At 36.0% G+C, this 25802-nt stretch overlaps 1 protein-coding gene across 1 annotated transcript in view; it reads right to left on the bottom strand.

Moving 5' to 3' along the window:
- The window catches only part of COG5 (component of oligomeric golgi complex 5), a 187616-nt gene that overhangs the window by 48906 nt on the left and 112908 nt on the right, over positions 1 to 25802 (bottom strand). The window contains exons 8-11 of the mRNA XM_085298128.1: positions 16839 to 17004; positions 15635 to 15747; positions 15462 to 15539; positions 1927 to 2008 (exon numbers count right to left, since the gene is read on the bottom strand). Coding sequence (XP_085154254.1) covers positions 1927 to 2008; positions 15462 to 15539; positions 15635 to 15747; positions 16839 to 17004 — 439 coding nt within the window. The remainder of the gene's footprint in view (positions 1 to 1926; positions 2009 to 15461; positions 15540 to 15634; positions 15748 to 16838; positions 17005 to 25802) is intronic.

Below are 25802 nucleotides of genomic sequence, written 5' to 3'. Positions count from 1 at the left end.
AGAAAAAATATAGTTTTGTATAGCTTTAAAAAAGACAAAGATGACTTTTATTAGCCAAACTATCACATCTGATGAGGGAAGCCTGTGCTTTTACACATACTTCTTAACATAAGATACCCAAAATGTGCAATCCCTACACTTGTCAAATAAAATATGACAAAGCCAGTAGAAAAAGCAATGTTATTTTCAGCCTTAAATGTCTTGCCACAAGTGGCAGGAAATGAAACAAATGTACAACTGTTTCAAAGACTGATATTAATCTTAATCTAACATCACTCATACTTTATGGATTTCATCATTACATTAGGGGATTAACATTGTTCCTTTCATTCAGAGTTTTTCAGGTCCTGGACATCTGCCCCAGTTCATGCAGCCCATTCTTTCTACTTAAGCATGTTCTAATTTTGAAATCTGGAGGATTCACATCTGTTGTCAAACACAGAATTATTTTAGGTCACAAAATGATGTTCCAACCTCACAAAAGCAGTTAATGATGTATTATCACCCTCTGTAAACTCTGTCATGAATTCATATTTTTGTATCACTTACCTGATATTGTCTAGTATTCTTCCAATCTATATGATCCAGAGGTCTATGACTGAGGTCAGTTGATTTATTCACTTAGGATTTACAAAAAACACACATTCTCATACAGAGTGTGTGTCACTTAAAAAATTAAAAGTCTATTTGTTGCAAGCATTATTTTCCTAAAGTTCAGATGTAGCAAAGTAAAAACAGCAGTTGCAGTATAAAAATCCAACTGCTCTAAACTTTTATATAATTTTTTTTTAAAAAAATCAGAAGTAATAAAATGCGTTTGAAGAGCTGTCAGATGATACACTGCTGACAAAATGTAAAAGTTACCTTAATTCTGAAATGTTGATTGATCCCACTAACTGATGAGACAATTATACAATCTTAAAACCTTGTGCTGAGAACAGTTATCACATGTTCAGTCTGAACATATGAGACTCCTGTATGTACATCGCGCTGACAAAGTATGTATAAGGCAAACAGTAAAATTAACATGTTTTAACACAAGTTGACCACATTTTCTTTTGGGATCACCTAGTCACCTAGCAACCACTGAACACGAATCAAGCGGTTACTTCCTCAGAATTATATCGCTGCTACGAAGAAGGGCAGGACCAAGTTTTCAAATGCTAATGCAATACCTGAGATCAGAACAATAAATGTGAATCTTACCCACCTTATGTGTGCTAAAGACTGGCTTTAGAAGCTAAAAACAAACATGAAAGATGTATTTATGAAAGCACAAAGTCWTTCAGCTTTATGGGCCAATTGCACACTGCATTATTATGCACTGGCAATAGTACTGTCTAATGTTTATAACGTGACTTTTATTTAAACTTCCTTGATTGTATCTGCTAGGTATTTATTACATACATACCAAATACTGTGTATAGTCAGAATGTCAACCATTTATCCATATTTAGACAAGATAATTTTAAAGGAACTCAGTTCCTATTTATAAAAGTATCCAAAACTGGCTAAATAAACTTTAAAAACTTAGAGCCTTCTGTTGTTGAAGACTGATAAGCACTGTTCTTTAAAATCAATTTAACATTTATGATTTTGGCAAAGCCATTCACTTTTAGGAACATAATCTACCTTTCCAAACATTTTTATCTACACATACAGTTGCAAAATTATGTTTTTACTATTAGATTATCACATTATAAAACAGAAGATATTTCTTTCTGAAAAATCAATCATAGTTTAGGAGTATCACAATTACAAACTGTCCAGTTACAAAAAGAAGATGTTGTAAATTAATTGACCCAGCAATGAGTAGAAACCACTGCCATAGCTTAAAAGAAGAGATAACGAACAAAAGTGCTTATGAAATGACAAATTCAAAATAAATACAGAACACTTTACAAATCATATACACTGAATACTTACAGTCTGTTGCTGCCTGAAACTGAGAGGAAAGAGTCTGAGTTACTGCAGACCAAAATTTGTACAAAATATCAGACTGGCCATCCTGTTAGCAAGAGACAAGAGAAATGAGTTTGAAACTACATCTTTTTCAAACACAAATGCTCCTAGTCAAATGCTTCCTTAAAATCTGCTCTAGCACTACTGAGAATGAAAATTAAGTAGACAAAGTTTGAGAAGTTTCCCTCAAGTATAAAATTAGGAAAAATATATCAGAAAACAAAAACCCAAAGCTTCATTCATCTCTCAAATGCAATCTCTTCCCTTGTRTTTGACAGACCTCCTCTCAGTTCTCTGACAAAAGATCTTTTAGAGAAGGGCATGAATATAGAAATAAGTAACAAAACCTCTAGAACTGTTTTAGAAAAAGTCTTTGCTTTAGAATGACCTTCTGATTCACTGGGGCTTTCCATGCTGACTAAATCATAGCAATTATTGTTACTGGCACTGCAACATGCTTACAAACACTTATTAGGGACCAAAACCAGCGCATGCTATTCTGTTTCACACAGYACAGTAACAGAATTTAGAGTTCCAAACACCTTAAAACAAATGAAGATACAGTGAAGCTCACAGTGGATTCTTCACCATCTTGTACTAACAGGCTTGCTGCCAGAAGTGAAAACCAAGKACCATGTTCTTTCCAATAAGTTATGTATGAAATAGCAGCTTAGTTATTCCCCCCAAATCTTTCATTTACCTTCAAAGAAGGTGTTAAGTCATGGATTTGTTTTTTTTTTCTCCCTTTTGCTTTATTTGTATTTGAGACAGGAAAAAATACAGATGATGAAGGGTATCCTATCCTGTCTTCTGGCTAGATACCTGCAAGATTGCCCAGGGTTTYGGTGGGAAGGCAAACCTCATTGTGGACAGAGCCATTTTCTTGGTTGCAATAGGTTACATTAGGATTAATATCTTACATCTATAAATGAACTAAGTTGACCAAATATCTATACTAAGAATAAACAGCCAAAAGTGCTCAGAATTTAAAAGTGAAACACCCAAGAGTGATTACAAATGTCAGCTAGCCTAGAGAATTTAGGTTGGCATTTGGCTGTTTCCATCATCACTCATTCTGAAACATCAAAGTCTTTAAATCAAGACATAACCTTAACAGTTAAATATGAGCAAAAGGCTCTATGTTGAAATTACTTTCAAAAAGGGATGCATTCTTTTGGCTTGCCTTTTGGCACTATCAACAACTTCACTATGAGAAAAATGAAAAAACTTAGCTCTTGTTAAAACACAAGCTTTTTCAAAGTGTCAGTTCAACTTTGGCCCCGCATCAAAAAACCAGTGAGACTAGCTATCAAAGACCAACTACTCCAAACTCAATCGTTATTTAAGATGACAGAGGAACAAAGAATGCACTCTATTCCCTGGTGCTGGCAATAACATACGAAGCAAGGAGGGTGTTTAGACAATGTTACACACTAACAGTGCGAAACTGCGCTCAACCTGAAGATCTGGTCACTGAAAGACTTTAAGTTCAAGCTCAAGTTTTCAGCCCCCAAAACTATCATCTTAAAGAACTGATGCCCCTCAGAGAAACAATAACTATCAGATTACACATAATTAGATAGAGTTCGCAGATTAGACAAGGATGAATCCTACCCTGACTTCTACAAATATCCAAAAAAGACAAATTGCTGGGCTAGGTGTTAGGAATTAAGACAGCACATCCTTTATGCTGTTGGGCATCTGGGGGCGAGGAGGCTCCTACTGGGAAAATGTTTGAGAATTAACACAAAAAACTAAAATAAGCTGAGATGATGGAAGCTCATTTGTGACTGCTTGAAGACGCCAGACAGATTTAGAAACTTAAGTAACCTATTTTACATTTATGTTTACATTTTCTGTAAAATTGTAGTTGATTTTCATAAATGGGCAAAAAACACGATATTATTAGGCAGTGACTCAAAAGGTGCAATGCATAAAGAGGCTTTGGTTTTTGTAAATTTATTACTACAGCATAAATGTCAAATTACTCAGTTCTTCATTTCACAGTTTCATATTTAACACACAAAAATTACTACAAAACAAATAACCTTTCACATCGATTATACAGTAAATTAATTAGCTTTCATATTCTCTATCCCAACATGGAATAATGTTTGCTTATTCAGCACGGTAACTCAATTCAATTTCTACATAATGTAATGGGTGTGAAAAAATAAATACAGATCACTTTTAAACAACTTATTTTCATTACTGCTACTACCACCTACACCTCTGTCATAGTCTCAGCAGAAAATAAAATGATTAAATGGTCTTGAAAACAGAAAGTCCTTCCACATCTATATTTCTATCTCATTTGTTTTGACACAACAAATAACATTAACCTACATGTTATAACACTTAATTTTGATGTGCAAGTATGTAACATTTTTATGTAAACATAAGCATATATTTTTACACAGGTAGTCATGTAAACATCAGTACAGCTGTGACTACTGTGCAGATTAAGTCTCTGCCCATTAACTTGTGTTTTCTTTCCTGGGCAAATGGCGTTCATTAACTGCAGGAGAATTTTACAGTGAACAAAGCCTTCATGTCCCGGCTAGCCAACTATATCACGTACGAAGAGAAACAGAGGGGAAAAGTTACATAGAAAACTCAAACATTTCATACTGATTGACTACTCAGTCAAAAATGTTTAGGGAAAAAGTGATTAATGTCCCAGCTTCAGACCGGCTAAGAACACTATCTACAGAGTCATTACAGGTTGCTTCCGTAATGCAAGATATGATACTTCACTTTCTCCAACGTTAAGATGAAGTCACTCTGGAGGTGAAACATAGCTGCTGATTAATAGTACACAAAGTAAGAGTTTGTGGCAGGAACTAGAGAATAATGATGCCTACGCAAACAGCAGGGCGTATTTAAGCGGGTGGACTGTAGTTACCAAATTTGGAAGACAGCAAGCTATTAGCATTGGATACTCTTGCTGGTGTAAAGAGTGCCACATGCAACCATGAGCATTCAGAATACATTTATTTATTTTGCTTAAACTTGTAATTCCTTTTGCTTACATATTAACTCAATATACTATTTTCTTAAGTATTTTTAAGTGTCTCACTGCTTCTTATTGAAGAAGAGCAGCTTGTAACTCAGCAACATTGTCTAGTCACTCAGAAGGGAAACTAATGAAAGTGGAAATGTTTCTTGAAACATAACAGACTACTATTCAGATTTCTGTATTTTGTCCAGCAATTATTTTAAACTGTACACTATTCTAATACAGATTATTTCTGTGGCTGTAAATTACAATGAAAATCATAATTTAACTGTTTAAATAATGTGCAATTCCACTTGATAATAATCAGTATTGCAAAATGACTCAAAAATGGGTAGCAAAAGAAAGAGTGGTTTTTTTTCCAGCCTAGCAGGAAAATTAAAGGAATGTTCCTCCTCTTATACTGGACAACTTACCTCTTCCAGGGCTTATGAAAATGGGTGGGAGGAAGGTGAGAGAGGGAAGAGCAGTACTGCTTGTCCGAAATGCACACAGCAAACCTACTGGCTTTCTAATGGAAAGCTTATAAGCCTTCCTCTCTGCTTAGAGAGGACTCTGAAAGGCACTGCACTTTAGGGCTTTGATGAAAATGCCATATTTTGGGACTCAGAAAGATCCTTTTCCTGGGGAAAGCATCTCTTTAAAAAAAAAAAAAAAAAAAAATGGGGGCTCCTACTTTTTAGTACAGTTAGGAAAAAAAGGGTTTTAACAATACAGTATTTTGTCTAGACAAGGACCAGATTGAACATATGGGCAGAAAAGAGACCCATAGCAGCCTTCTAATGCCCTCTAATGCTATGGATTACAGAAGGAAGAGGGACTTGCATTGAGTGAGTCATACTTGCAGAAGTTGTGACCTAGTCAAAACTGCATTCTTGCCACCATTACTTCTGTAGAGGGTAAGCAATAGATTTAGTCCTCCTGCACACTTACAGCAAACATGCCTACTGGTACACAGGGTATGGGAACACTGGGTGCATCCACATTAGTGATTCAATGTGGATTGAAAGAAAAGAACGGATTCTTTTTGGTGCAAATCTGCCTTGTGTCTATTCTTGGTGTCTTGCAGTACACACTCACGTGTGATAGTGGACTTTCACTATTCAATAAATGCACAGTCTCACCATTAGCTTAAAAAGAATAACTTTTGTAATTAAATAGCTGTTTGTAGCTGATGATATGCTATGTTTGTAGCATATCATCACAGGTTTTGTAACAGAATCCACAAAGATGTACTAATATTTTATCAATTCTTGTTTTGAGACTTCAAATTGGGAGCTTTTCATTTCTCTTTCTTATGAGAACTACATAAAATTATTTACATGGTCCCTCCACCAAAAAATAAAAATGCTTGCTTCAAAATCTAGTCACAGGCAGATTAACATCTTGTGATACAATCCCTTGTAGCAGGAGCAGCTGACAAGATGAGTAATGAACTGCATCCGATTATCTTTTCAGCCCGGTGGCAATCATTTTCCATCAGCTTCCTATTCCATAACCAACAACACTGGAAAACGGTCACCATTCTGCCAAATTACTTGTTCTYCATACCCACACACCATCAATGAATACGTTTAATAATGCAGAGGACACATAAGCCTTTGGAAGTTGAGAGGTCAGGCTACATTACTACTACCTGGGACAAAACTGTTTTAGTTGCATACTGCATAGTATGCCAAAATCCTTATATAATGTCAAGCTTCTCAGAAAGAAATTATTCCATTTTAGCATATAATATAACASTATTTTCTCTTTTCATGCAATATGTTCTCTCTTCAACAAAAGAATCTTAACTGTGATTGATGGTATCTAAAATTCAGGACAGGAAAGATTCAAGTTGACATATGCATATTTTTCTCACTATAGAATATAACTGAATCAAATCTATGAACATTAATTCCCATCAGCTGGAGAATTATTATGGCAAAACAGGATTCCTCCCCCCCCCCAAATCAGATCCATTTAACTCAGCATCTTTTGAAATGACAGAACTATGTGTTCTCAGCTTTACTCTGATCTCACAGCAGAGAGAATCACCACAGAAATCATAATTTGCACTATTWAAAAAAATGATAGGGAGGTTAAGATCAGCTGTAGAACTGGCTATTTTTTCTTAAGAATTCACTATAAAATTGGTCCTATAACCACCAAACTTAAATAAAATAATAATCTATCAACTCATACTGAGAATTAAGGATATTATCTCTGTTCTTCCTGTGCCCACGACAGATACGGATAGTCAGGCAATACTCTGAGCTGGTACTCAAATAAGTTCATAGCCTTTCTGCAGCTTTGGACAGTGCAAGACATGTAACTTAGGTCTATCTTTCTAGTGCCAATTCTTTGCTGTCAGAAATGATGAACTAAACAAGCGGCCAGCAATATAAATGAGAATAACCCTTAGCAGTTCGGACCCACTACACAGCTGGCCAGAATGAGCAAAACACAAATTTGCTTTTGAAAGAGACATGAACTATAAGCACTCAAGTCACTTCTGAAAATGGGGCTTAGCTATTTATGAAAGCATTTTTTCTTGGGAATCTTCTCACACATATGCGTAATCGATTGGAAAATCACAAAAAATCAGATTCCATACACTAAATTTTACCCTTTTTCATACTGTTTATATGTCAGGTACTCATTCACACAGACTATTCACATAAGGATTCTTTGTTCGTTAAATTAAACATGTAAATCATGCAAAATAAGCCTAGTATGCAAGATCACAAAAGTAGCAATGAATTTTCTCAACGGGAGGTCTCACTTTACTGTTTACATGAACTGGACAAAGATCATTAGTGTTAGCCATAATTCAGCAATGTTTACCCTTATTAGAAAAACAGATGCAGGCAGTTTGTTTGACTTCCACTGTATTTCCTATTTATGTGAAATTAAGAACGTGCTTAAGTGCTTTGCTGAAGCAGGGCCATAATCAGCAACTGGCAAGAAAAGCGTTCACTTTGTGTAATTATTTAGCTTCAATTATTAGCTACAAAATGCCTGTGGTCAAGACTGTGCACAGGCAGTAACTTCCCCACAGTGGGATTTTCTTTCTCCCCTCAAACAAAATGATTTCAAATGCTGTGATAATACCGAATAATGACCATGCCAGGAGAGATTTAGAAAGTGCTAGTTCATCCTGCTCTCTGCCCCAGCTCAAGAAGCCAAAGCTGGACACAAAGCTGGGCAGTATAGGGGAACGCAGACTACAGCACACATGCTATTTTAAGATAAGACTCTCCTAAGTAAATTTTTCTACGGTAAACTTAAAAAAAAAAAAAAAAAAAAAAAAAAAACTAAAAAAAAAAAAAAAAAAAGTAAAAAAGTCCTTCCCCAATAATATAAGCATAAATTACTGTGAAAACTTAGTGTTTTAATGCTTAAAGTTTAACTCTTTTGAGAGTCTAAGACGGAAGGGTCCAGATTTGGTCTTCATTTTGTAGAAGCCAAGTGAAAAACATCCTATTGGTCTTTCAAGCAGAGATTTAAGCCCCAATGTCAACAACCCTATCATAAAATCCGAGTTTCAAAAAGCCAGAGAGGTGTTAGAGCACACAGAGATCATAGATACAGTCATGTTCTACACACTATCTAGTGGTAAGGAAACAATTCAGATTCAGAAGACAAGAGTATTTACTTATCAGTATGAAATGAACAGAAAAAAATAATTCATTTAATCTTTGGATATTAAAAATTCTTTTTTCCAGCAATCTTTATACCTTCAATGCGGTTTACTGTAGCATGTATGTAGATCTGAATACCTGAACTTTTAGTGGTGTGAAGCCACATTAGTACTCAGCTGCAAAGGTTCCAAATTTAATGTTGCCTGTTTACCAGATTACGAGATTATCTTTGATGGTAAGAACTATAGGCCGAGAGAATTTCGAGTGCTAAAACTCTACTCACACTTAATCACATGAAAATTTATTGATTGGCTTGATTTTAGAGTTCAAAAAGTGTAGCTCATTTTCTGTTATATAGCTACTGGTAAGCTAACAAACCACTGAAGAATACTAGCTTGGGCACCAGTGTCCTAAGAGCAAAGCTATGCAAAGATCTGTATCCACTGCTACTCTACAGTAATAATAGTGCTGCAGCCTGGAAAAATGATTTAACATTTCTTCAAACATAAAAATGGAACAGCTTACTTAATTTTAGAAAAATACACCAAGCTACTAATTAACTTTGCTATTATAGAAATGAAATCTCTTGAGCTCTGTTCTTAATATATCTATTTAGTATCTGACATTAAATTCAAATTCAAGAAATGAGAATCAAAGTACCCACTTCATTCAGTATGAGACAAGAATTCATGAAGATGCTGAAAAGACACATATTTATTTTTATAAATGTCTTTATTTCCTCCACACTGCAATTTTAGAACTTAATGAGTGTAATAATTTCCCATCTGTGAATTATCATATGTGTGTATTTAACATAGCTATTTTAACATTCCAATGATAAATCTGACCCACTGATTCCAAGTTTGCTCTCACTTCATGACAATCACTTCCAACTTATTTTTCCCTGTAGAAACTTTGATATTTTGACTAGAATGTAAAAAAAAAGTCTTTATTGTGAAGCCTCTTTGAAATGTAAAACAATATAGCAAACATTACCATGAAGCCAGTTGCTGCAGGCTCCTGAAATCAGGCTTTGCATACTAATACATACAGTGTTATCCATTTGTAATCAAAGGCTCCCCCATAAAGAAATATGAGATTTGAGAATATTGCTCTGAAAACAGAAGACATTTGCAGGACAGCCAAACTATTTTCCCCACCAATAAAGCAACAGTGCAAATGATTTAACAATTTTGTACAGCAAGATCTTATGGAACAGAAATGAGGAAATCTATTTGCACTATTTCTAYAGCAACATAACTGCCAAATGTGAGACTGTGAACAAAAAGCCATCATACTCAGTACTGCAATTAATCTGTAAAGAAACACAAATTTAGTGTGTTTTGAATAAACCTATCCCATCTTCTAGAAATAGTATAGGTCAATTTTTTTAAAAGATCAGCCCATTTAAATTTCTAACACTGTCTACATTAAATGTTGCAGGTGAACACATCAATAAATGACACCATGATTTTTAAAATGACCTTGATTTTTATTTTACTGCAGGGCACAGATTTTCATCACACTGAGTCGATCAGTTTATACCCAGGAAGTAATGGTTCCAAACTTCTAGCAATAATGCAACATTTTTAAAAAGTCTCTTTACACAGCTGAGAAAAGAAACAAAAACTGTTTCTGAAATACAGCCTTCTGAACTAGGAAATAAAGTCAAGAACATGTATTTTCATTATTCTAATATTAGAMTTCTTAAGTGATTCCTTAGAAAAGCTAATTTGTAAGGAATGAAAATACTTAGGTCTTACAGAGTGTCCTRTATCTTCAAAACTACTTAAAAATGTTAATTAATCCTCTCATAGTCCTGAAGGTAAGTATGTATCAACTGGAAGTAAATGAACTTAGTGTTTCCAAAAGCCAATAACCACCCAGGGACTTGATAATTTTTTTCTATCTGGAGAAGTGATTTAGTATGTACAGCAGCAATCCACTAGCTACACACTCACCTTGACTTCCACTTACCTCATTTAAGGATGAAAGGGTAGTTTGTAACCTATGGCCACACAATCCCTAGCTGTTCTTGTAAGATTGACAAGAATGATGATCAAAGGTGGCACTTTTGTTAAATGCTTTTTCTTTTTTTTAATGGTAACCTAATTGAAAACCAACTGACTTAATAATTTTCAGACATCACCAACCTGCAATTTGCACAAATCCCAATAAATCAGAAGTGGAAAACAGCAAATGTCATTATAACCTATTGAGCCAAGCAACCCCAATACCATCCCTAATATTTATATCTGCACATTTCTGACAGAGAAATAAAATCTAAGCTCCAGGAAAAATGCAATGCCACTAGAACACCTTTCACACAGCACTCTGAGCCTCCCATTTGAATTAAAACTGAATTACCTTTCACAGGGCTGTCTACGGACACAATGATCTATCCAGTTGATGAGATCTTTTATTTAGAGAGGCCTCAAAAATCCTGCAACTGATTGCAATGTGACAATTTGTGGGTTTGAAATAATGAACATTTTAGGTATTTATAGGATCAAAGACCTGCACGTTCACCTGTATTTAGATCTGCACAAAGCACCTGGTTAATGCTTAAATAAGAAACAGTAACCACAGTGGAAATTATGTACAAGTAATCCAATTCTGCTTCTACAAAAAATAGTGGAAAATAAATCACATACTTGTAATAATAGGAGGAAACCAGATTATTTTCTGAACTCATATAAGGCAGTAATTAGATTATTTTTCAATTTTTCCACTTGGGATTATTTTTAATTGGGTCAACTGTATGTGAATATGTGAAGCTAGATGTGAATAATTTCAAACCAGCAGCATTTTTAAGCAAGTTTGGATAGGGAAGGAGAAATAAGAAGGTGAAATCTAAGTATATTTTGGGAAATAAGCATCTATGTTTTCCACTTAGTTTATTTTATGTAATCGGTAGGGCATTCCCTTCTATATCTTTAACACTTCATATTATCAGTGTTGACAACTCAAGAAAACAGTCTGCTTCCTCACCAAATGTTCATCAGGAAAGAAAGCAGTAAGAGCCCGCCACGAAATACTCAGTAACACTCTCTACAACCCTGCCACCCAGAGACTTCTGTCAATGCCAGGTTTTGCAGAGTTTCGTAGCTGCTAACCAGTGTGGACACCAGGAGATCAACGGCGATCAAAGGTCTGCCTCGCGCAGAGTWCTTCCCCTCGGACTCCCGGCCCTTCCGAGGACAGACTGGAGCTCATCGCCTCTACTGACCAACCAAAAAAAACTCCACAAAGTGTTTTGCTGCTTTTAAGGCTGTTTTTCATTTCACAAAACTGTTAACTGATGGCTATGTAGGAGTGAAGGACCCAAAATAGATGGAGATCAGAGATCATTTTCAACTCTTTCACAAGGGGCTTAGAGTGACTCTTATTTCTAATTAGGAAACTGGCTGTCAAAGAAAGATGTGTTCTAATATGCCTTATACTGAAGTCAGCTGTAGTTTAGATATTAAAATAGCTGATGCAGGATTACTCACTACACATTGAAAGAGAGAAGAAATAAAGCAGATTAAGCTCGAGTAACCTATCAGCTCTTAGAAGGGGAATTAAGCAACTGAAAGAAGCAAAATCAATAGCTGGTCTGCAAGTGAACAAAAATATCCATAATTTTTACCCTCAACATTTTGTAAAATTACCACTATCTTTTAAAATGTAAATGTTTAAAATGAACCCTGTACTTGTTTCATACAAAACCAGAAACTAGATCTAAAAATTCTGAATTCTGTTGGCCTTGCTCATGAGCTTAGATCTAGTCATCAAAGGAGTTCTGTGGCAGATAAAACCATAAAAATGTTCTTTCTGTCTTTGAATAAATGTATTTCTCATTTAAATATCTACATTTTTTTCAGAATTAAATCTGTAATTTGAATATCTACAGAGTACTAATAAATCTGTATTTCATTACTAACTTGAACTATAGCAGTCTTTAAAATGTATTATGAATGCACTACTTCTTTTGAAAATGGATGTCAATTCTTCTGTATTCATTTCATATCGAGGCAGAGGAAAGATCTAGATGTACAATCTAGATGTGTCAAGGGCAGCACAGGACTGGGACAAACAGCAGGGTGAATTCCAGCTCCAGAGTCTTCCAGGATACTCATGTATGCCTGGTTAACTCACTTAACTCTTGGCCACATCTAATGGTGGAAAAACTGGAAGTGAATTCTGTTACTAGGAAGAGAACCCATGGTGTAGACAAGATGCAAGTATTGTTTTGTCCTGCTGCTGAACAACATTACTCAGAAATTTTACAGGCCCTATGCCTCAGTTTCTCCATCTATCAGCTAACATTTTTTTTAAAAACAGGCAGATTTTGTGAGTCCTTGTAATAATTAATGTTTGCAAAACTGCCTTTTTGATATACAGCACAATACAACACTACTAAATATTATTACAGTGAAAGGTAATCAGAAGGTGAGAAAGAACATGTTTGAGAACATAACGTAAAATTTAAAAAAACTGCAGGCTGTGAGATCTGTGAAGGGAAAGACACAAAAAAATCCTCCAATGGAAAAAAGAGAATGATTAAAAAAATTTTTAAAAGTAGCTTCCTTGCTATTAAAGGACTTATGCTTTAAAAAGGCTGGGTCCCCTCCTCTCTTATGCTTCCCAGGATGATACTTGCACCGCAATAATCAAAACAAGGAAGCAGATGGACAGGCAAAGTGGTACTGCAGCTGCTGCAGAAGATGACTATAATGATAATGTTGACATCAGTAACAGCAATTAGTGCACAGACTGTAGAGTGGATGATTCGTTCTCCTATCTTGTGGTGTAGGCATGCTGCCCTACGAATGAGTATAATGTTAATACCTTCAGTTTGTTTTGTTGGTTTGCTCAGTTTATTAATGAAATTGAACACAACTGTTTGGGGTACAATAAAGAAAACCCCACTCTTCTCCTTCTCCTGCACATATATTGATGAAAACATCTTCTTTCAGTTTAGATTGGCATAATTAGTTAATGTTTGTAAAACTGTCCAGATGAAATTTTTATGAGTAAATGGCAAAATAACAATTTATTTTTTATATCTGTTTGCAACGTGCACAACAACTCACGCTCTCCCATACAGCCATCCGCACAAGCACTCTGGAACTCTAGCAGCATCTAGTACTCGGTTTTGCCTGAACAGCAGTTCTGSTGTTTGGGGTGACTTCACCCATTTGCATGTAACCACCACATATTCTTCAGGGAACAATAACAGGCATAACTGTGAGAAGGGTGTAGCAAAACACCGTGCCATTTCAGGTGAGAAGAAAGTAAAGCAGCAGAGCTGTCAGGAGCACTGTGTCATGTTAAGAGAGCTCTGGTAGAATTAAAGAGTCAAGGATGTTTCTTAGTTGCTTCACTGAGATGACAACTGTTCAGCTTGGTTTTATGTTATGCTAAAACACCTGTTGAAGAGTAAACTAATTGAAATAGTGAAAACTGCAGAGACACAAACAGATGGATTTTACTTGGGAYAGGAAATTTGTCACTTAGATGGAATTCTGCAGTATGATGTCAATGAGAAGGAAGGTAATCCACAATACCATGGTAGATGCTCAGCATACTACAACACAAAAGCATTTTATTTTATTTTCTAATGAGCTTTTCCTTACTTTAAACTTAACTGTTTCACGGTTTATTTTCTCTTTTCATTTATTCTTCAGAATGATAAATATTTCCTTTGGCTTCCCTCCATTATTACCCTTGACAGCTAGAAAAACTCCTAGTCCTCTTTCAAGTGCTGCTCTCCAAAAGGGCAGAGTTGAACTGATAAGCTCTGTTCAGGCTCAGGATGGGAGCCACTCATGAACACGAAAAGCTCATTTTTCTAAGCTCCCTTTCCATTCAAACTGCTTCCATCTCCACTGAGTTCTTCCTCTTATTTCTAGTTTTAACTTGCTTCTTAAAAATGCTGACCTACTGAAGGACTCTATTAAGGCAGCAACAGATTTTTTTGCCAGATCAAACCTTTTTTAAATGAAGAAAATATACTAAAAATTTACAAACTTTTTGAGTTTTTTTTACAAAACAAAGGGAGAAGCCTGTCTCATGAGAAAGTTATGTTCCATGCAACAACTTTTGGAGCTGAGCTTAGCTCAATGATACACTTGTACCCTGTTTTTAACCTTCATTATTTGCTTTCATTGCTGAGAAGACCACATTTGCATATGAACAGTTTCCCCAATGTATTTCAAAAATTAAATCCATGCAAATTAAAAATCTAGCCATATACTTGGAAAGGGAGATGTCTGCACAAAAACATCTTTTGTTTTTGTTTCTTCTCATCTATTAAGGTAGATRAGATAGGTCCAGTAATACCCTTCCTAACACTGAAGGAGACTATTAATCAAATTATTCCAAATAAGAATAGAAAACAATAAAAATGAATGGAAAAGAATAGGTATTCAGATCTGGGACATTATAGGAAAAGAATAGCCATAATTATTTTTCATGGAAAGAACTGCCAAGAAGTAGAGAAACAGATGGCTGAAAGCACTAGATATCGCATGGAGACATATTCTCTTATATAAACTAGCACACCTTAGTAATTACTCAAATCACACAGCATTTTATGGAATGACACTAATAATCAGTAATAAAAACTGACAGTAGTGCCCTGTCAGTCCCCTTTAAAGAAAGCAGAAGAAATTATTAAAAGAATATGTTTATACCCTACAGATATAACCCACAGACCATAAACATACCTTTTAATGTTGTCTGACTTTCACCACTTTCTCATTACTTTAATTACAAAATTTTTTTGAATTCTAAAATTGCAAATGAAAGTATTCCTTCATTATATTTTCCTTAATAGAACTGCTAAAACATATTCAGCTAAATAAAAACTTTACCTTAACTATCTCCTCAATGAAACAGACATGTGAAACAGGATCTCTTTTCTTGGTCAATACTTGCTGCAAATGTTGCACCTGTAAGAGAGGTAATCAAGAGGAATAGTGATATTTGCTAGTATCTTAAATGCAAAGTTGCTCAACTAGACAAACGGGAATTAGCTTCTGAGTACCTGTCCACAAGCAGCACAGATCTGATCCATGAGTTTCTCCATGTTTGTCCAGAGAGCAGCTCGGAAAGCTGCTGTGTTCCCAGGTGTTGGCATAGCAGCTCGACCAGGGCCACCTAAAAATGTATTTAAAAATATAGAACACCAAACTTCAGTTTTCAGGCATGAGAATTAAAATATCATTAGAAATGTACATATCTCTGCACATACTGACATAAAAACTTTTCTAAAAAAATCAGAGTAGCCTAAGAGAGCTTGGAAAAAAAGTTTGCGATTGGCCTCAGGTGTCTCAACTAGGAAATCAACTTAACTCTGAAGTCCAGTGAGGATACGTTAAAGTCCATCACTATTAGCTGCTTTACTGATTCACAGAACCACAGAAACACCAAGACAACGACCACTCTTGTAGCATGGAATAGCAACGTGAAGTGGAAGAGACAGCARCGGTGAAAAATACAGATATTAGCAGCTCAACATTTGTATGCTTATGTGAACTGCAAATATGTGATATTCTAACTGAAGGGTATGCAACATTTAAACCATTACTTTCCTTGAGAGGGGCTGTATTCTTTATTACGCTAGTGATACTCTTTTCAGATTCCAAACTTGCTACTATGGTTACAGAGGTTTTAAAAGCTTGTGCTGCCAAAGTTAAAATTTGCCCCCCACTCAGTATTGGTATCTGAACTATTATGCAGGAACTAAACATTTAATGATGCAATGTAACCTCATGTTGCAAATACTGCTTTAAGACAATTCCACCCAACAAAAGCATGTTAACGTAGTGTCAGATTTGCTCCATTGCTTAAAAATAATCTCTGCCCGTGATCCTCCCACCAACAGAAAGAAGACAGAATTTGATTCATCTTTCTATGACAAACTCCTAAGAAAATGCTACAAATCTGTAGCATAAATGAGCATAATTTTCTGGGCAGTGAAGGAAAGAGAGGGAAGGGGAAAAAAAGGAAAAGACTCTTAAGTACAATAAAAACAGTCAGATACAATTCTGTTTTTGCATTAGGTGATTTCTAAGACTTTCCTATTCCCATCCTCTAGCGGTTAAAGTAAGTAGGGAAAAGTTCCTGTAACAGCCTTGGATGAGATAGTGTTTTCTATTTGGCAACCTACTGTAATTTTGCCAAAAAAAAAGAAAAAAGAAAAAAAAAGAAAAAAAAAGGTATCATTCTCTGTAACACAAGCATCATACCTCTTGTAACAGTTTGAGATGGTTGGGTCAATACTTTGATATCCAAAGCATTCTTTATGTTCTCCTCCAGGACTGTGCAGTATCCATCCACCACATTAGCAATGGTATYCTTCAATGTTCCAAGGTTATGGAAAACCTGAAGAGCAGTTCCCACTTGAGTAGGATTCTAGAGAGAGAAGATCGTCAAAAATAGCATGATAATCTACAGATTTGTTTATCCATGAGGCATCATTTTACTGGGCAAGTTCATCGTTAAGTTCCGTCTGCTGATTCATTTCATTTAACATTAAATAACTGGTAACAGAAGGAAAAGGTGTGTGTGTGTGTGGGGGGACTTCCTTCATTGCTTAGCAATGAGTTCTTCCTGGGGTACCATCCTCTGAATAAGAAAAGGGGGGGGAAGAGGAGAAAATAATAAATTGGAAGCACTTCTGGCAACAGCTTTCCTGGGGTGGGTTACCAGTGACTGATCCAGTAATTCCTAGGTTAGTTACAGTACAGCTATACCCAGCTATGGTGTAGGTAGTAATATTGTTTTAACACACGGTATCTGTTACAGTGCTGTCATTTAAGCGCCAAACAGCTGATTAAATGTGATACCAACTTAAAAAGAAAAAACCCAACAACTTACCATGGGCAAGCAGAGGCAAACAGGGCAAGTCCCTACTACTGAGTCTGCAGAATTTAAGCTTATTTATCTACATTTCCATTTCTAGTGCTGACAATAACTTCACCTTCTTCCTCATCACAGAATTAATGGTGCAAAAAATAACTTCCAAAGCTTGCAAAAAAACTGCTCACCTGCCTCTGTATTGTTCAGAGCTCTTCCAAAAACAAGAAAGTGAAAACTATCCAAAAAGTCATTTTTTTCATGTCAGTTGTTTAAAAGACCTTTGGTTTATATCAGAATAAATCTGATGATTCCACTGAGCAACACTAAACGCTGGCATTGGAGCTATTCAGCAAAAGAAAAGCCTCAAATTACTGCCTTTAGACACTGAATACTGCTTTTATATTTAGCATTCACAGGCAATTACTGGAAGGGATGATCAGTTGATCATACACACATTAGAAACGCAGTCCTTTGTCATTTTTCTTACTGACTTCTACTAGCAGTAAAGAACATGATCTGGCAGAAATTGCAGCACCCAGACCAGACGGAAATAACTGAGATCACAGGTGCATCCCACCGGAAACCCCATCATGAATTTTCTCTAGCACTGAGGCCTTTGCGCTCTTCGTGCTTGTGGTTGCAGCAGCAGTGGTCACCAGCATTAAAAGGGTCTTCTGCAAGACCAGTGCAACTCTGCTTCATCTTCCCCGATCAGTTTTCTTCAGACAGACACAAGTGTATCTCAAAGAAAGACGGTGCGCTCCTCTGCCCCTCTGCTCCAGGAACTTGCACTTATACCACACCAGTAAAGCCGTCACGCGGCTGCTGTACCGCTTGCTGGTATGTCCACCTAGTCCAACATGCTTTCTGATCCCCTAATGAACAGTGCACACACTTCAAACCTAACTTTTCAGAGGTGCCATCACCTAACTATGCACTCATGTCACACTTTCCAGGATTTCTGTATAACCATAAAGATCAGAATCACAGTTGAAGCAAGAAAGCTTCAACTCATTCCCCAATTCCAATGAGGAATTTCCAGGTTTAGTGAAGAGAGATGGAATATCTTGCTGTGCAGACCTTATGCTTGCTAAAACAGTTTCCTTTTCTAAACACTGTGGGTGTTAATGAGCATTCCCAGCACAGTATTACGGGTCTGGAACTTGTAGGTTTAGTTTTTTGACAGCTGGGTATGTTGTAAAATTTCTAAGCATCTTGTGAGTGTGCTTGTGGAGGTAAGAAAATAAGCCAGAAAGACTGGAAGATTAATGGGATGTGAGAAAATGAAGAATAATATAACATAAGAAGAGAATTACAGAATGAACATGAGCAAGAACATATAAAGGGGAAGAGGACAAGGAATACAGTGAAAAAACTAGAAGGAAGAGAAAGAATGAAACTGAAAGGAAGGGATGCAAAGACAGAAAAGAATCACCAATTACCAATCTCCTGTTGAAATTGTTCTAATTTTTACAGAATACTTGGTCAGACTCTAGTAAGTGTTCATACATTCGCTAACACAAGAACAGAACAGCATCAGAAGGTGAACTGGGCACTATTCAGCCTTGARAAACCTGTGGTTGAACAGTTAGAAACGGTCCTGACAAACAGGCACTATAGACCCCAACCCTTTTGGACAGAACGTGAACATCAGGGTTCCCACATCATAGGTTAGTATTAATTTAACTCTGCAGCTACTGGTCAAGAAAGAAATGAAAGCTTGCTCCAACTGCTCAAGAGCTATGTTTCAAAAGAGCTTTTTTTTCTGGCTACACTTGCTAAACAATTCATTCCAAAGTCAGGAAAAGTCAGGGAATAGCCAAAGTACATTCTTAAGGAAATGTGCTATTCACTGAAAAACTTTTYCAAACCCATTGAAGTTACAGTCGGAGTGGAACAAAGATCATGCAGAAGCTCTACTCCTTTATTGCTTTAAATCGTGGACATGGACACTGACAGAGGCCCACATACTCACCTCTCATAACAGGAATCAAATATACATTAAAATGCTGACAATTTATGATAAAATATCATGTTTGTCATATATAGCATTTTTTCCCCCCTTAAAAACAGCCTGTGTTTTATTTACCCCAGACAGGCTATATAAAGTATGTTGTTGGTTTGTCACTAATCCTAGGAGAATCACATTTTTTATGCACAGCTAGTTTCTAGGTTTAGACATAATATTAAAAAAAATGGAGCATCTCTTGGGAACAATTGCATTATGTGGAAACAAAATGTTGGAAAGCAAGAAGAAAACAAACAATTGTAGTAGCAGGCTTGCATACACATCTCAATATTACACTGTTTAGCATTAATACATACTGAACAACAGTTTGAAAACAAGTACTGCAGATTTTATTTAGAATAATTTGCCCCTAACATTTCTCTTCTTTTTGAGAAAGCTTAAAGCTGATYTCCATTTGGAAACATGTCTGGGATTCATAATCTTTATCAAAAGCGTGTAGTGCAGGCATTCAAAGTAAAAAAAAACTGTCTACAGAAGTGACTTCATGACCTACACTGAAAAATGGAATTACAGTGTAATCTCAGAGAATRATATTCAGAATTGCCATTCAAAAAGAACAATGGAGAAAAATAGTATAATTATTTTTGCAAAGCAATTTGATGAGTTTATTAACAAAATTTCATAATCAAGATGTCTGTCACCAGAAGTAATTACACTTAGTAATTTTTAAGTGTTCTCCTTAGAAGCTCTCTCCATAAGATTTTATGTTCTTTTTTGGTTTAAATTTSTTATTTTGTGAATGAAGGCTCAGAAGTATTATTGCACCAAACATAAATCAGGCTCTTCTTACTGTGCTACAGTATATGGGTAGTTAAAGCAATAACCAGAAATAATTCCTGTTTTAACAGGAAAATGTTCTATCAGAAAATAATCTTTTACACAATAGATTAGCATCTTGAAAATATTTACACATATGTTGTAAACTTTAAGTTACAGTGATTGAGAGAGCAGGGTACAAAGGGAAAGASTACAGCATTTAGTACTACGCTAGCAGTACAGTACAATAGAATGTGTTTAAACACAAGCAGACACAAACAAAATAAACCATAAACCCACAAACTACAACTACAGTGATCTTCAGATGATAAATATTACAAAATAATGAAACACAGCACTAAGGAGAGACGGAGTTATGTCCAGAAATAATACTCTTCTACATTCAAACCACAGCTCCATCTGGCATGTCAGTATATGCTATATCACAGAGACACTGAAATTAAATTCAGCAGATTTAAGAACTTAGGACGACTTCATGAATCATCAGATCAACACACAATTAGAAAAATTGCTTAAAAGCAAGTTCTACCATGAAAGCAAYTGGCGTAGATTTTAAAAAATATCAGAGCTCTGCAGTGTCCACTAGAGATTACATGAAGTAGCATGATTATCAGAAGGGTGCTATTAGCCACCACCTGAAAACAGGTATCTAGGAATGTTTGTTTTTGTTTTACCAAAACATAAAGGTACTCATTCCCCGGTGACTGTGACGAAACGGTGCCTTTTTACGACAAGCATTTGCTCATTTTCTGTATTACTCAAAGCTGCTCATTTTAGTAACATCATTTTTGATTCATTTTATCCCATCTCATTTGTGAGATGAATGAAAAGAAAAAGTAACCTAGAATCACCATGGGGCCATAAGTATGAATGGGGTTTTTTTTTAAGCATTATATCATATGTTTGTTTTCAACAGTAGGGGACTCGACTTAATAACCCAGAAGATCTTGTCAAGTCCAGGATTATAGTTACAGTCTTTCTGCAGAGTAGAAGCTCATTTGGTCACTTCCTTTCCCAAAGAGATAGTAACCCCGTAAAGGCAAGATAAGAGAAGTGTCCTTTGAGACTTACACTCACAATCAATTAATACATCCCAAACTTCTAATCTGTAAATATCTTCTAGGATGGAAACAAGCTATTTTCTTCTGTCAGCTGCCAACACAGCAACAGACTATTTTAGAACTTCCAACGCTGTAGTCTTTCGTTCTATGATTGCCACTGCTGCTATCGGAACAAACTGCTAAAAGTGTGGCTAATTAAAGATCAATATTATTTTTCACTGCTACAAACACAGCTTATATGAGCAAGCCTGCTCCTCACAGAGGAATGTGGTGATGACAGGGAGCTAATTTGGGGACAGGAAGACTCCTAGTATGATGCTGAACCAAAAATAAGCAGCCTGGATGACAGGCAGAACTAGCTGGTTCAGGGGCTACAAACGTGGCTTCCAAACCCACGCTGCACAATCCCAGGGCCACGGGGCCCTTTCCTCTCCAGCCGGTGCTGCCCTAGGAAACTCCGCATCGGGTTTCATCATGCGACACAAATCTGTCCACATGACCCAAAGCCGCAGGGTTTGTTCCTTCATGGACAACAACCTTTCTTCTCAATCAAGATGTGTTAAGCTCCCAAAATTAATGATGGTCTGTGATGATTAAAACAACTACTTTCACGAAAAAGTAGTATTAGAAAACTAATTCATTTCTAACTGTCTCAGAGTTACACTTAGCAAGTGCCAGAACATCTCTCTATGGAAACGTCTGGGAAGGCAGTAGGGAAATGTCACATCTGGGGAAGTCAAACTTGGGCTAGTCCCTCACTCAGAAACCATGTTACAAAGCTACTAATGTACACAAGAACATTTCYGCTTTGCTTATTAAAATCAGAACAGTAACTCTGATGGAAAATCTGTATTATTTTGCAGAGAACAGACGACTGTTCAGGAATGATTGTGACAGAAACACAACCGAAAGTTTTCATTACATATGTGCACATATGCACATATAAAAACAAACAGCTGTGATTTCAAAGTGCTGCCCCATCCTTCCTTTGTGGCAAAACAGTCACCCCTTCCCATACACACTCAAAAAGCGTAACGCAATACAAGAGAACTTACCCAGCTGAAACCAGAACCATAATTACTAATAAATCCATGTAGTCCATGTATCCTTTCAACAGAGTCCTTTGACAATGTGACAAGCAAGAACTGCCACATATAATGTTTTGCACAAAGACACAATATGCCATAGCACTCAAGAAAATAACTGGCATTAACATATAATAAACCTGGACCAGGACACAAAATGGAAGTTAACATGTCTTCTGCAGCTGCGAATAAACAGGGGCTTTGCACTTCTTTTAAGAATAAGTGCTCACAACAACAGTTTCCAGAATAACACTTCTGAGTATCTTTTACTGGCATTTAATATTAAATAATTTCATTTGCTAATAAATTTATTACATAGGGAACCATTTCAATTACTTTCCTGCATTTATTTCACACAGCTAGTTTTGTTTGTATAATGTAGCATTTGTAATTTCCAACAAAATATGCCTTTGCACAATCAGCRTAACAACCCTCAAAAGCCCCCTTAACAGCTTTTACAATGGTTTTAAATAGGAAAAATATTTTGCAGACACACGCATATATATTCTGTTAGCAGATGTTCAACCTTCTTTGTGAGACTGATCCCCCCCCGCCAAATCTTGTAACATTTGCTCTTTCACAGTTCTTACCATTACAACACATTACCTTCTTCAAGTCATTTTTCCACAAAAAGACACAATACAAAAGTGTTACTGCCCTTAACGACAAATACTACTACTTCAAGTCAAAGCGAGCGAGTAAGGGTTTGCAAGCACTTTCAGCTACCGATTAAAAGTAGTTCTTAGTCCTCTGTCCTTCAGGGACAAAGCTACTGCTGGCTTGGGATACAGTACAAAGACAGACAAACCAAAACCAAGTTACACTTTCAAAAACTTTGAGAAGAAAATCCTGTAAAAAACAAAATATAGAAAAAAATTGTAATACTATGTCAATATTTGGCATCACTTTCAGAGAGCTTGGTACATAGCTCAGTACTTATGGATAAACAAAACTGAATTGCAGAGTAGTTGACCATCAGTTGTAAATTAAGCAACTATTTCATTTTTCGTGTGTTTTATTCCCCCAAGATGTTTTCAAATGTGTCTTCATTCCTAAGTTGTAATGTACTCCCTAAGATATTACACAAAATCTGGCTCGTTAGGAAGACTGTGAAAAAGGCAACCCTTTGGAAATAAAGTGGGTGCTTTTGCTGCATGTAAAGTAGGATTCATCTGACAAAAACAGGTATCTATAGGTAGGCATTTACATCCAAGCAAGTCATTCCACACTCGCTTCATATTCTGTGGAGAGACAGTCAATATAATCAGCACACATTGGAATGTGGTATTTCTTACCCWAAAGTAGGTATCGATATGTACCTGGTCAGATAAACTTTACACTAAGTTTMACTGAGTGTAAGAGAAGCCTAAGCAACTTCTTTAGATTTAGAAACCTGTAAACAATATCTGCATCTTGAAAATTCTAGCATGATGTAAACTTCACAAACCATGAGAACTCCAATTCACATAGGAAAAGAGTTTTCTAGTGTTTGACTTTTTAATGAGCATGAAATTTGAGGATGAAATCTGAAGCACAAAAATTTGAGTACATTGAGTCAGCAAAAATTTTTTTTTTGCAAGAGAAAACTTGCCATTAAGCTTAAAATTTCTTTAGTGCACTCAGAAAATATATAATTCAAAATTAATGCATATTTGCTGAAGSCAATTAGGCTCAACCTAAAAAAAAWTTTTAATGGATATTTTTTAAAAATTCATTTAATTTCAAAGCGATCCCTGTAGGCTTCAGACTGGTTAGCACTATATCCATGGTACTGGCATACACATGGATATTACTTAAGGAGAGGACGAAAAGTGATTCCAGAAAAAGCTGCAATTCAATTTAAAGAGCCCAAATACATAGACAGTAAAGAAAACTCAACCACCTCAATCATAACCACAGCAAAATGACCTTCAGAAAAAAATAATCATTTTCTAAATTTTGTTGGAATTCTTACTTTGCAGTATCACTTTGGTTTTTTAATTGCAGAAAAAAATTAACAAAAATCTAAAAGTAGAAATTAAATGCCAGTGAAATTCAGCTGCAGTCAAAAAGAGTATTTTGCTTCCAAGAGTTCAGGCCTGAAGAAATTAATTGGTATATCAYAATTCCTAAAAACGCTACTTAGGGAAGCACATCTCTAAGATCATTATCACCCCATATGTCTTTTAATGTCTGTTTTTAAAATCTGAGCAATACATGAAAAGGTCAATTTGATAATGTAAAGCAGAAGAATACAGTCTCTTTTCTAATGATGATCTTGTTCTTCCAAGTTTTGACCTTTGCAGAGTTGGGAGGAAGTGAGAGGTTAAGATATTACATTTTTCTGTAAAAGGCAATACTGACATATGTTGATTAGACTCTAGAAAAGCACACTTTAAGCCTTCAGTTGCAAGAATCTCCAAGCTAAATATTTAAATAAGGTTATACAACTTGGTAAACGCACTTTCACTTTCAAGATGAACATTGTAAATCTCATCATGTTCTCATACTGGGTTAGACTTAGAATAACAAGAAGTAAAAACCAAGGTTGAAGAGGAAAAAAATCCCCAAAAGAAACAGCCGTAATAAAATACTAGAAAGCAAAGAAACAAGATTTTCCAGCACAGCTAAATAGCTTGCCAAAACACTTATTCTCTGTAATAGTGTAATCAAAGCAACAGATGGCTAAGAGCTAATGGAACAGAAAGGCATCAGGAACTGTTGTAAAGAATTATCTCATGAAACATCAAGCAATATTCCAAAGTTTACCAAGCCTTAGGCTATCACCAACATGACAGCAATTTCAAAGAAAGAATCTGGCACCTCCGAGGACAGATCAGCTAGATCAACTAGCATATAAAAATTACAAATTTTATCTCGCAGTACTGTATTTGAGTTTAGAAAGAGTATAAATTCAGAGCAGAAATCATAAAGCATGACAAAAACTAACAGGCAATAAGGAAATGGGGGCATCTGAGGCAAATTAGACTTCCTCAAGTGCTTCTCCCACCCCTTGCACAACTTGAAGCCTGCTTCAGTAACGCATCCGCTGGCCAGTTAATTTGGATATGAGGCGTCTCTACTGAAATAAACAACTATCTCTTTCTGATGAAGTGGGTAGAAGGCAAGGTTGTAGCACTTCTCTTGTCCTTCTGTGACCTGGACTTGCACCTGCAGATGGAAGTCCCATTACTGACCCAGAGGTATGAGGACAGAAAAACTCATCAGTAATTCTCATCTCTGGACAGCAGCTTGTGACCAGATGTTTTCCCCCACCTCAGAATAGCATTACTCATGGGCTCACTCTCTGTCAATCGGTGGAATAAAGCTATTAGAAAGCGGAAAAAAAAAAGCTTTAACTGTTAAGAAAGAATTAAAAGCAAAGATTAGGAATTAGCTACTGGAGGGCTATAGTTTGGT

The sequence above is a fragment of the Rhea americana genome, unplaced genomic scaffold (assembly GCF_003343005.1).
Source record: "Rhea americana isolate MKP2758 unplaced genomic scaffold, rheAme1 scaffold_1, whole genome shotgun sequence".
NCBI lineage: Eukaryota > Metazoa > Chordata > Aves > Rheiformes > Rheidae > Rhea > Rhea americana.
The sequence above is the reverse complement of the archived record's forward strand: the minus strand, read 5'-3'. Positions and strand labels throughout refer to the sequence as shown.